The sequence below is a fragment of the Serinus canaria genome, chromosome 3 (genome assembly GCF_022539315.1).
Source record: "Serinus canaria isolate serCan28SL12 chromosome 3, serCan2020, whole genome shotgun sequence".
NCBI lineage: Eukaryota > Metazoa > Chordata > Aves > Passeriformes > Fringillidae > Serinus > Serinus canaria.
In genome coordinates this window covers 43,337,539-43,349,751 of record NC_066316.1, presented here as the reverse complement: position 1 = coordinate 43,349,751, position 12,213 = coordinate 43,337,539, and the positions used below count along the sequence as shown (strand labels likewise).

The window sequence follows — 12,213 nt, the reverse complement described above, 5'->3', positions numbered from 1 at the left end:
TTTTCTTTATTTTTCTATGGCTTGGGCTGCCTGTTTTTTAGGAATTCCTTTTCTGTGCCAGGAATACTCTTGACTGTGTGCCGTCCACCCCAGCCGAGCCAAGTGGAGCACACTGTCAGACTTGGCACCTAGAGGTGGAAGAAGCACATGAAACTGGGATAGTATGGGAGAGGAAGGTACATGCCTGGTGCCAAGCATTGCCATCTCATCATCTCTTCTTTGCTTGGCAGGCTGTTTATTTACTACTGTCTGGCAGGAAGCTGTAAGTTTGTGTCAGCTTATTTCTCACTTCAGCATAAATATCGTGTAGTGACCCATCTTCCTTTTTGTGTCTTTTTATATTAAAAAAATGTTTGCTGTTACCCAGGGGAGGTTGATCTTCTAAGGCGTTCATGTGGGAAAATCATCAGGTTTCCAGAAATGCTAAGGGGTGTTTGACATTTATTAGTCATGTGAGTTGTCCTGCTTCCTGGCTGTCAGACAGCTCTTCCTCCTGACCACATCCCCAGTGCCTGCACATCCAAGCAACCTAGGCAGCTATTCCTAAATTTCTGAGTGCTCTCTGAAATCCAGGAGCGCTGGAAGATAGACTACGTTTTTTGAACCTTAGACGTGACCTGGGAGTCCGTAGTTCCTACTGGCCTCCAGATGCCCCTTCAAAGGAATGCATCTCCCATGTACATCTTGAATCATTTCTTAGGCATGTTACAAGGTGTTGCACAGCCTATATTCAGCATATGCATTGATCCCTCTCTACCAATGTTTTCTACTCTTCTGAGCTGCTGCTTGGATTGTCATTTTTGCCATGTATAATCTTATTTTAAACTGCTTCCTCTAATAGGTCCTACATAAGATTAAGTGATATTTTTTGTTGCTTGTATTGAGCTACAGTTTCTTGCAAACTAAACTGTTTGCAGCACTGGAATATGAGTGTACATCTAGAAACAGAGTAAAAAACATGAAGTATTTTTGTTAGAATTTTGCTGTGGTCTGTAGGTTGTTGCTGTGGTTCATTGTCATTCTGTTCTTGTACACAGGGACTGTATGGCAGATGTAATGGAAAGCTTCTCATATTCCTGTAGTTCTGTCTTTTGCTGATAGTGCCTTTCTTGGAGGAGTACAGAGTCTGATGTCATCTGTTCTGCAGATGGAGCCCAGCCCAGGGACTGAAGCAGTTACTGCAGCTGTCCACTTCCCTGGTTTTATTTCACAGTGCAGAGGGAAACATTGAGCAAGGCTTTAAAATATTGAAAATAAAACCCCAAAATAGTGGAAAAAATCTGCATCTAAGATCCTGACTGTATTTTCAAAATGAAGTAATTCTGCAGACTCTTAACAATTTTTATATCAGTGACATGGACAGGGATCTGCTGTCTTACACTAACACTGCACAGCTGCACTTGAGCCCTTGAGCCAGTGGGGTGGAAGGTGCAGAAGTATAGGGATAACTGTACTGGGATTTGCCAGAAAAAGGACTTCAGTTCTTCTCCTCACAATGTTTCATTCCTGTCACACTATTTCATTTTGTCACACTTTTAGGATTAATTAAGTGGGCTTCCTGGCTCCTTTGCTCTCCAGGAAATACCTAGATTTGGGAATTGGCACTTTTCTGCTCTGTACATTTGATACTCCATGGTGCTGCTGCTATGAGGCAGAGGCTGCTTTCCTTCAGTGTTGCTGGAGCTTGCTAGTTCTTAACCTTCATTTTTTTTTCCTCTATCTGGGCTTCCTTTAATCTGTATAAAAATTGTAAACCAAAGTGTTTGCTTATGATTAGCAGTGCTAATTGGGAAGAAATTAGCTGAAGAGAGAGAGAGAACAATTTCTGGTGAATGTGGGCTCTTTGTTTAACCCCTGTGTTGCCTGGTACCTCTGTCTCAGTTTAACACCAAGGAGACTCCCACTGCTATCTCACCAATGTAGTGCTAATGGGGCAAGTAGGGAAGAACTGAGGCAGGAGAAAATGCACGTGCATCGAATCCAAGGAGCACAATCCAGCCATAGTCCCTGCTGACTCGCTTCAGCAACAGCAGTCATGTTTAGGATGTAGGACTCAGCTGACTCTTCAAAGCCAATTTAAAATAATTTCCAGAAGTTTTGGAAGGGGATTTTCAAACTGTTCAGCAGCTGGGTGAAACAATAGATCAGTATTCGGAAGAGATTTCACGAAGGCAGCTCGTTTTTCCTTGAAGTGCTTCCCTGTGAGGAGAGTATTCCTAACTCCTGTCAGTGGCAAGAGATGGCAGGATGTAACACAAGCCAGCCTTGCCTTGGTGACATGGGGTCTACAAAACACCATTTAAATAAGACCCATTTTAATCAGAAAGCCAGAGGAATACCGAGCCAAATCTCTTTCTCAAGCAGCTGAAAGAAAACAAGGTTAATATTGAAAATTAATGTGTTGTTTTCTGGATGGCTTTGCATTGATGTAAGGAGTAATAAATACAGCATCTCTTATGTTTGATTATATGACTTTTACCCTTTTCCTTTCCTTGAATAGCTGTGTAAGAATTGCCAGCTTTGGAAGCCTGAATTATGAAGCAGCTGTGATTGATAATTGACCATTCAACTTTGAGAATGGAGCTTCCTACCATTATAATTAATTTCTGTAGGCATCCACATGGCTGATTACTAGATTAAGCAGTGGCCTGAGGATGATAATGTATTACATTCAAACTCAAGGTTCCTTCCTAGTCTTTAGAACAAACATTTAGATAGCTAATAAAAGGATTCGTACAAAGCTCCAAAAATCTAATTGAAAATAATGGTTGGACTTGATGATTTTAAAGATCTTTTCCACATAAACAATTCTATTATTCTGTGATAATAAGTAAAACAAAAAAAAGTGCCACTCTAGTATATTCTGCTTGTGAAATCTCCAAAGCATCAAAGGTAGCAATGTTGGTTTGGGGTTACTTTTTTTTTTCCCTTGAGTGTAAAATGGAGAGTGTAGAATGGCTTTCAGCCCAAAATATAACAGTGAGTGTCTCTCACTGGAGAGATCTGAACCTGAATAAAGCTTAATTTTTACATTTTTGGACCAATTGCAGTGAAGGGCTCAAGTGTGATGCTGTAGAGCTATTCAGTACTCAGCTCGTAAATTCCTGACCTTGGGAATGATATCCAAAATCCTGCTTTAGACAGTTGGGTCTAAGGTAGGCACATGGTTTTCAGGAGCTAGCTGCCTTCCACAGGAAGGGCAGGAGGACAGATCCACTCCCAGCAGGTAGGTGCCCAAGGTTTTCTCCTGGAGAGTAGCTGTGAGTCCCTCTCAGCCAGAGAGATCACTGTCATTTCCTGGGGGACTGTCCCCTGTGCAGTGACATGGAACAGAAGCAAGCATTGCTCAGCTTTGTTTTAGAAGGAAAGAAGTCTGAATTTTGTGGGAAGCTTGAAAGCGTTGGCCACATCAAGAGGGAGCTGCTGTGTGGACCATTGTGCCACACAGCTGTGCATTATATTTATATTTTGAAACAGTTCAGTGCAAGGACAAAAGGACAAGCCTGGGCATATATGATACTTTAAACACATTCAGTATTGCCAGAAATAGACAGCAATTGTCAAATTTGGGGTTGACTATATGAATAATAATAATTTCCTTAAAAATATAGGCCTTTTTCTGTATAGGATTGTCAAAAGTGATGAGAACAATGTTAAAAGGGCAATTGCAAAAGGAAAGATGGGAAATACAAGTCCTGTGCAATATAATTTGTGTAATGTGTTCTCTTCTGAATGTAGTGTTTGAAAAGATTCTCTTTGGTGATCTGGCCCGGAATGGAAAGTTAGGATGGCATCTCTCCCCAGAATGTGCATTGTTATCACCTCTGCTGATTTTACAGCTAAATTCTTAATATTTTACATGGTTTTTAAAGTGTCAGCTTCTTCAGCCATCTAATTGTGAGAGAAATCAGTCATTTTAATAGTAAGCCTTTTGGGTTGTGCAGAAGAGCTTGTGAATGTGATTGGAGTGTGTTTGTTGTTCTTAGAAGCTTCTTTTAGATTACTGAGTAGTTGAATTCAACTGTGCAGAAAATGATACTTGATCAAGACTTTCCATGCTGTGTATTCACAAAGGGGCTGAAATAGTGCTATAGAAGTATGACACTGCCTAATTTTCTCAGATACTGCTGTTTTACTTAGATTTTGTACGCAACATCTTTAAAAATATCTGGAAAGCTTAAAAAATCATTTCCATTGCATAGATTGGTAATAATTCAGTTATTCATTTTTATTAGACCGTGTTTTTTCCATACCGCTACTTGCTAGTGAGAGGAAGCTGTGAGAGAACTGAACAGAGAAGACCTGTGGGGACAGGCAGGGAGCCAAGGTTTAGTCAGGGAAGAGAAGGCTTTTCCTGTCAGCTCCCTCATGTTGTGGTTCTTCTGTTGAATGTGGCAGCCAAGGAGCAAGGCTAGCAGGGCTGTGCTTTGAAAAGATGGTCAGGAGGAGTTCCAAAGACCTGACTCTGCTCCCACACCTTCGCAGCACATGTAGCCCATGCAGAGTACAGGGCTGTCCAGAGCAGGATGGCTCTCAGAGTGGAGGGAGCACCACTCTCCTGGAGTACATACATGCTCCTGAGCAGCCTGGGAAGGGCAAAGACCGTGGTGGTTGCTTGAGATTTCAGCTAAGCCATCCTGGAGTTTCCTGGGACAAAGCAAAAGTACTTTCAGAGCCTGAAGGCTTTTTAGTCCTGCTGCATTTCAAAGGGCTGCTGCAGTAAGTGGAAGTGCTGATGCAGGTGACCTTTTACTGAGAAGCATCTTTCATAACAGGGAGTGATAGGCAGCCTAAATATAGAGGTTGCTACCAGCTTCCCTGGTAATTCGCAACCCTTCTGTTCTTCGCTTGTTCTGCTTGCTTTCTTTTTTATCTCCTTTATTCATAGGTTTGCCCTACTATCATTATTTTAGTTTTCTTTCTTTTTCTCTGATGAGATTCATTAAGCTTACCTAGATAGCACCACCATGAAGTCAGATGAACCTCTGGTTCTAACAAAAGTGTTGCTTTTCACGTGTTGTTTCTAGGTATCTTTGAATTAAACCATAAGTCAGCTTCTAAACCAAGAGCTACAAATAGTTTCTCATTTGGTAACTTAGCAGCAGAATTGAGTGCTGAACCTAAATGCCCTTCTCATAAATCTAAGACAAGATTTTCATTTACTCACAAAAGCATTTGGGTGACCTCTGAAGTACAATTCAGAAGACCTCACAGATCACAAGCTATCTTGTTTATTTGTTTACTGAGAATGACATTTTAATCACAAGAAAAATGTACTGTAAAGACAGTGATATTTCCAATCTTTAGAAACAAAGTTACTCCTACCACGGTTACAGATCTTTGTATAAAGGCAAATGTGTCCTTTCATTATCCTTCAATGACATTGGAAAAAAGCCTTGTCTAAAATCCACAAAATCTTGCTGCAATTTGACTTCCAATAAAGAAAATCAGGAAATGGGACATGTCACTTTAGAACATAATAAATGTATTATGTTGCGTCTTAGAAGACATTACGGAAAAGCACGACTTTTTTCAGTAATGCAAGAGAAAGGGAATAAGAAATATTAGTTCTTAAAAATAGGAAATGGAACCAGAATTTTGATCCCCAAAAATAAGAAGGTAGTAATGGAAAAGAGTTATATTCCTCAAGCAGAATCAGATTCAGTATTAAAATGTATTGCTTTCATTTCTCCAATATTATAACTTTGTTATTTAAAAATATAATTCAAAATTAGGCATGAAGAATTTAAATGTGATTATTTCAACAGACCTGGAGTGTGGAGAGAGAATTTCCCAAAGCAGAGTGGAGAAAATACTTTTTTATTAGAGAATGCTGATTAGCCTTATTGCAATGCAGAGTGTAAGTAATTGAGAACAGAGTAATTACTTTGGTTAAAATAGTGCTGCCTTACTAATTGTGTGAAAAATAATTATTTTCACAGAAAGAAATCTTGAAATCGGATCTCATTGTCTGCACAGCAGCTGCTGTTCTGTCATTTGCTGTCAGTGCCAGTACTGTGTTTCTGTCACTAAGGGTGTGTATCTAGCTTTTTTTTTTTCTCCCCCTAAGATATTATGTCTCTTATGCAAAACCACTGGGTGCTTTAACTGGAAAGAATAGATGCTGTGGAAAGAGAAGTTAGTTAAAATGCATTTACTGGTCACGATAACACTGTTATATCTGCAAAGCAGTTAGTTTCTGGATATTTGTATTAATTTCAGTATTACTTGTTTGACAAGCTCTTTTGATATGGAACCCAGAGGGCAGAATGAATAAACATGACATTTCACCTTTTTTCCTCCAATCAAGGTGGAAAAAGTTGGTTAACTCTGTGTGTGCAAAACACATATGTCAAAATTCAGATTTACCTAGCGTTAAGAATTTGAACATAGGAATAAAAATCAATTGCAAAAAAATGCATTCATGGAAACTGTTAAAAAATGTTTGAAATATATGAATATATATATATGTTTAAAAAAATGTTGTATGTTAATTATGACTATGTTTCCTTTTTTTCTGCTTTGGCCCAGCCATTTCTCAGCATTGTGCTGTTTGCTTTAGCGTGGACAGTGGGATTTGTAACACATTACATCCTTCCTCAGCTCCGCAAGCATCACCCCTGGCTGTGGATCTCCCACCCCATACTCAAAAGCAAAGAACACCAGCAGCGGGAAGTGAGAGGTTTGTAAGACAGTCTTTTCTAAACAGTGGGTGCAATGACTTCCAGCTCGCCTTGGTTTGAAGAACAAAAAAATAAAAAAAATCCAGAAGTAACAGAGCTGGGAGAATAAATGATCCTTTTACTTTTGAGTAGCACATCTATCTGTCATATTAATTTTTCCACCGTGCCACCAGCAGATCTGTGAACCTGTAGGAGTTGTCTTCTCAGGCCACTGCCCAGATGGGCTGAGGCCAGGCAGACACGTCTGCAGATTGTCTAGTCTGATGCCCCTGCTCAGAGCAGGGTCAGCTAGAGCAGGTTGCTCAGGGCTGTGTCCAGTTTTTAATATTTTCAGGTGCAGAGACTCTTAAAACTTCCTGGACAATCTGTAATAGCATTCAGTCATCCTTACAGTAAGAAGAGTTGCTTCAAACTGTGGAGATTGGGTTGTTTTTTTGTTGTTTTTGTTTTTTTTTCTGCATTTTTTTGGTGGGTTTTGGTGGTTTATTTATTTTGGTAATACTATTTTCTGGAAATGGATTTTCAATTTGTGCCCATTTCTTATGTCCTATCTCTGGCCACTTCTGACAACAGAGTGGCTCCATCAACTTTACTTTCCCCCATCAGGTATTTATACCCCCAAAATGCTGCCAAACAGGCATTCATAAGATGACCCCCAAGGCTTTTTCTTCTCAAAGTTAAGCAATCCCAGCTCTCTGTTTCTCCTCATATGTTAAATGTTCCTGTCCCTTAATCATTTCACAGCCTCTATGTGATCTTTCATGAGCCACTGTCTGATCTGCCTTTTGTTTTACATTACAGCACTGTTACTTGCTGTGTTGCTTGACACAGTGTAGTTCATGCCTAATACATTGGCATTCTACATAATTTAAAAACTTAAAAGATTGATGAAATTGAGGCATATTTTTTTCTACTTTCTGACATATCAGCAAATGTAGTGCAATTTAAATGTTCTAATTTCAATTGTAACACTTTTAGAGAAACATTACAATTGAAAAGAACTTAAATTTTCTGTAAGATCTGTTCTTGCTGATGTCTGCTGGCTTCAGCGGGTGGTGCCTTGGTGCATGTGAATATCAGTCAATATTTTAGTACGTGGAGATCTGATTTCCTGTTCTGATAGAGTTATTTCTGAAGCAGGCAGTGTGCTTTGAGAAGTAAAGCTACCCCCCTCCACCCCAGCTCTCTTTTTGCCTTTGCTACCAGCCAAAAGCTTGCTTGTCATTTCTTGATGGATCCCACGCCTTAATAATTCTCAGTATATGTTTCTGAAGTGTTTGAAGACAGCATTTGCAGAACAGTCTGTTGAGGGACTTCAGTCTGTCTTTAACTAGACCACAAAAGAGTTCAGATCACTCTCTGGAAAACCATACATTAAATCTTTTGTATTTAAAAAAATTGTCTTTCAAAACAATTACTTTCCAAACAAGGGTTGGGTATGAAAAAAGTACCCAGGAGACTTGATTGAAGGTTGCCTTTTAACTTTTACTGCGATATGCCAAGGAAGGTGTAATAGAAATATAAATATTATTAACCACCATGCCCAGCTGAAAAGAGTGGCCAGGACTTCCTGTCCCTAATAACCAGTAATTCTGATAAACACCCAACTTGCACTGTTTGTTTCAGCACTTAATCATAAAAGACCTCTGTAGGATTTCTTTGCCTTGTTCTGATTAAGTCTGTCTTCATTTGTCAAAAACCATTGTTTTCCTCGGTGCAGTGACTCAGCATTTGAAAAGGTTGAAGGTAGAGACCTGCTGCACTTACTTCCACAGTTGGGTTTCCTTCTGTTTTGAGATCCAGCTGCATTTCTCATGCTGCCTATTGTAGGGAACAGGCTTTTTTTGCTTCTTTTGCAGTCCTCATTTATATATGGCACATTCCTGTACTTTGGGGTCTAAGTATTATTGCAGTGTAGCTGGTGTTTTGTGTTAGAAAACAGGAGTAAAAAAAAAAAAAAAAATTTATATATATATATATATTTCAGTCCCTTAGGCTGCTGCAGAGGTTTTTTATCATGTCTGAGATGAGACAGACTGTGGAAAAGGTAATCCCTTTGATAGATATGTCTGACGGGCTGTCTTCCTTCTTTTGTCCTGTAATAAAAATGTAGGAACTAAACTTGAAAATGTTCCCTCTATGTATAGAAAGAGAAACTTGTAAAAAGGACAGTAGTACCCCATAGTTGTGAGATACGGACAATGAAAGAATGAGCACACAAAATAAGATGCCTGTGAGGAGTTTTTACTGCATAGATTTTAATTCTAATTTATTTTTTTTTCAAGAGGAGTGCTATTGAAAGACAAATGACTACTTGCAATTAGACAAACAACTGGCATTTGTTGCACAGACTTTGGATGAGCTTCTCAGCCTTTAAGGTGTTCCATAGAATAGCAGTTATCAGACCAGTTCTTGTGCTTGTCGTTGTCTTGCCTGACTGCAGGATGAAAGGCTTAGGTCAAGATGTATGAGCTTATGGTATATAGGTGTGTAGAAACTAGTGCAGGACTAAATGAGAAGGAAACCCTGACATACTAGGCTATTTTTTCTTCTCCTTCCTCCCCACTACAGCTTTAATACCCCATGGGTTTGTGTAAGCCATTTTCAAATCATTCTCGTCTTTCCCTGGGGCCCCTTCTGAATGTGAGCTCTTTTTTTCTGTCTCCATTGTCTGAACAGACCTCTCTCTGCTCCTGCACCTACCTTCTGTTTGGTTTGTGTGATATGCTTATCTCTTTACTGAAGCCAGAGCTCAGCTTTGGACATGGCTGATGTTCTTGAGCTCAGGGGGAGGAGAGAGGAATGGGGAAGAACAACTAGGTTCCAAAATGGACATTTTGCTGTGTGTATGGACTCTTAGGAGGGGCCTTCCTGTAGAGGAAATATTTTTGTGCTCTAGCAAGAAACAGAAGCTGTTTATATTTTCTGAAGGGGGATTTATGTAAGGGCATTGTCTTAGCTTAAGGTACAGGCAAAGCATGGCTTCAGCCTAATTTAGAAGAATTGGTTTTAGATCTTTCTCTTAGCCTATTCAATTCACTGTGCCTGTAGTTTGTAGAAATCCATTGATTCAGCATGTCTTCTGTGTCTGTCATTGAAAAGGTGTATATGGAAGAGAGGGTCTCTACATAGAATTGTTTTCGTTTCGCAGGGATGGTTATTGGAGATTCAGTAGCTGGCATTTTTATTTCTGAGTTAATACCAAGTTCTGCCTTTTTGTGTTCACTGTTTTTCTAATAACCTTGTCTAGCTGAACTTTAAGGAAAAAAGGCATTGTTTTGCCTGTGCACAAGGGTTTCTGCACTCAGTTCACCTTAGTTCTCATAGGGGCTGAATTGCATGGAGCATTCGGTTCTTGTTTAATACTCATATTAAGCACTGTGGTATTGCTTGAAAAGTCTACTGCAAAGGAAAAAAAAAGCTGTTCCTTAGAGAGGAATTATGTGAGATGTGATCCTGGCAGATACTTCTTACAGTGTCTGTTTTAGTGTTTTGGGAAACATCTATGACAGTTTCTAGCTCCTGATATTTCTTCAGTATTTAGATCTCAAGGGGTGTTTCATTTATCAGTGAGGTCAATGATAATTTACATTCTAAGGAAGAGTGTTTTGCTACTATAAGATGGGGAAGAAGAGGCACAGAGTTCAAATGAGGTTTCCTAGGTGATTCATCAGGTCAGTGCCAGAGCTGGAGAGGGCCTCTCTGGGGTCATTACATCCACTGAGAGTACTATTTAATGTACTGACTAAATAATTGAATGATGTAAAAACTACCATCTAGCAGGTACTGTCTTTTATTGTTTCTGAATGTGTCTCAGGAGTGCAATTATAAGCAGCAAAACAGATACTTTCTAAACTCAGAGAACAAAATTATTTCTCTATTGCCAAAGAATTATGAATGCCATTGTTTCATAAATTAGTTGGTTGACTCTTTTTATTAATGTGAGTTAACTCATGTCTTCTATGGTACTCCAGTGCAAAAAATGCTGATGATTTGACGACACGACCTGTTATCTGAATTTCCATTTCAGATGCTGCTCATTTGATGTGGTTTGAAAGGCTTTATGTGTGGCTACAGTGCTTTGAGAAATACATTTTATATCCAGCCATAATACTGAATGCACTCACCATTGATGCTTTCTCAATTAGTAAATACAAGAAGCTTGGTACACAGTAAGTAGATTATAACTCAAAGCATGTGATTAGTAGAGTATTTGGTTTCAGACTGAAGACTGAGAAATTGAATTTGTTTTTAAATAAGCCTGTAATCTTGTCACAGTTTGCTTTCATGCATTTTAGTTCAAAATACAATAATCATTTGCTTTGCTGCAAGAAAAATGCAAAACTACCTTAGCGCCCTAAAATGTGTCTCCAGTGAGAGAGAGTGAAATTAAAAGATTAAAGAGCTATATAGAGATATATGTGGAAGGTCTAAATGTCAATTAAAAGCAAGACACACCATATCAGGCTGCAGGTGTTTGATGGGCATAAACTCAGTGGGGTAACTAGAATTAATCAGATGAAAATGAGAAATCTACGCTGGATATCAGGAAACATTTCCTAACTGAGGATTTTTAACACTATGCCATAGTCTCCCAAAGGAGTTATCAGAAGCTTCACCACACAAGTCTTTAAGGCTGAATGAAATATTAAACAGTGTAGAAAGGCAGGTAGTCCTGCATTAAGAGTGGTTTGAAAAGGGTGGGGGTACAGGCTTTGACAAAGTCTGATGTCTTAGATATTAAGCAGAATGGGTGGTGCTGATCCACGGTCTCACAGAATGATCCTTGCAGACTGCCTTTTATGGTAAGTATTTTAGTCAGTGACTTGCCTACTGCAGATATTCAGCAGGCTTGGTGACTGCAGTATCCCCAGTGAGCAGAGTTTCTGCAGTCTTTTTATCAGAATGACAGTGATGCAGATGATAAAACAAAGACACAGCCTTGGAATGTTCCAGTAGCAAGAAAAACTGCTGGGAGGTGGGGGAGAGTTCCTCAATATCCATAATAATGCAGATTCTTAATTTCAAATATTAGATAAAAGAACTTTGATGTTAAAATTGCATGTTTATTTAATTATTTCTCTCTCTTGAGGAGCAACACAGCATTAAGAACAACACAACTATAAGGAAAAGGCAGCCCCTGCTTTTAGGCAGCCCCTTTAGTTTGAAATTTGGACTAGGGCATTAGTCAAATTTTCTGCATATTTCTCCCAGACAACTACTTTTGCAGAGAGACTCTCACCAGTCATTCATTGATAGCCCCTGTCATTTCCCACTGACCTTTTTCCCCCCCAGGCACTTGGAAGATGCTTCAAGAGTTCAGGTGTATTGTCTAGGGTGACACTGAATCCACACTTATCTCTCTGTTTAGTTCTGCAAGGCTGGGAGAATTAAAAGCAGTCAGAATGCCATTTGTTACTAGCTAGCAGACGTGACTGAATACATGCACGGAGCAAATATGTAGGGTTAGGAAGGTGCTATTTTTACATAGTCATTCCTCCAAGCTAGATTGCACTTTAAAGTATCACCT

The 12,213-nt window shown here is 39.3% G+C and overlaps 1 protein-coding gene across 1 annotated transcript in view; it reads left to right on the top strand.

The window, feature by feature from the left end:
* Positions 1-12,213, top strand: part of PCNX2 (pecanex 2) — a 151,410-nt gene that overhangs the window by 65,519 nt on the left and 73,678 nt on the right. The window contains exons 18-20 of the mRNA XM_050972315.1: positions 5,943-6,035; positions 6,532-6,682; positions 10,714-10,855. Coding sequence (XP_050828272.1) covers positions 5,943-6,035; positions 6,532-6,682; positions 10,714-10,855 — 386 coding nt within the window. The remainder of the gene's footprint in view (positions 1-5,942; positions 6,036-6,531; positions 6,683-10,713; positions 10,856-12,213) is intronic.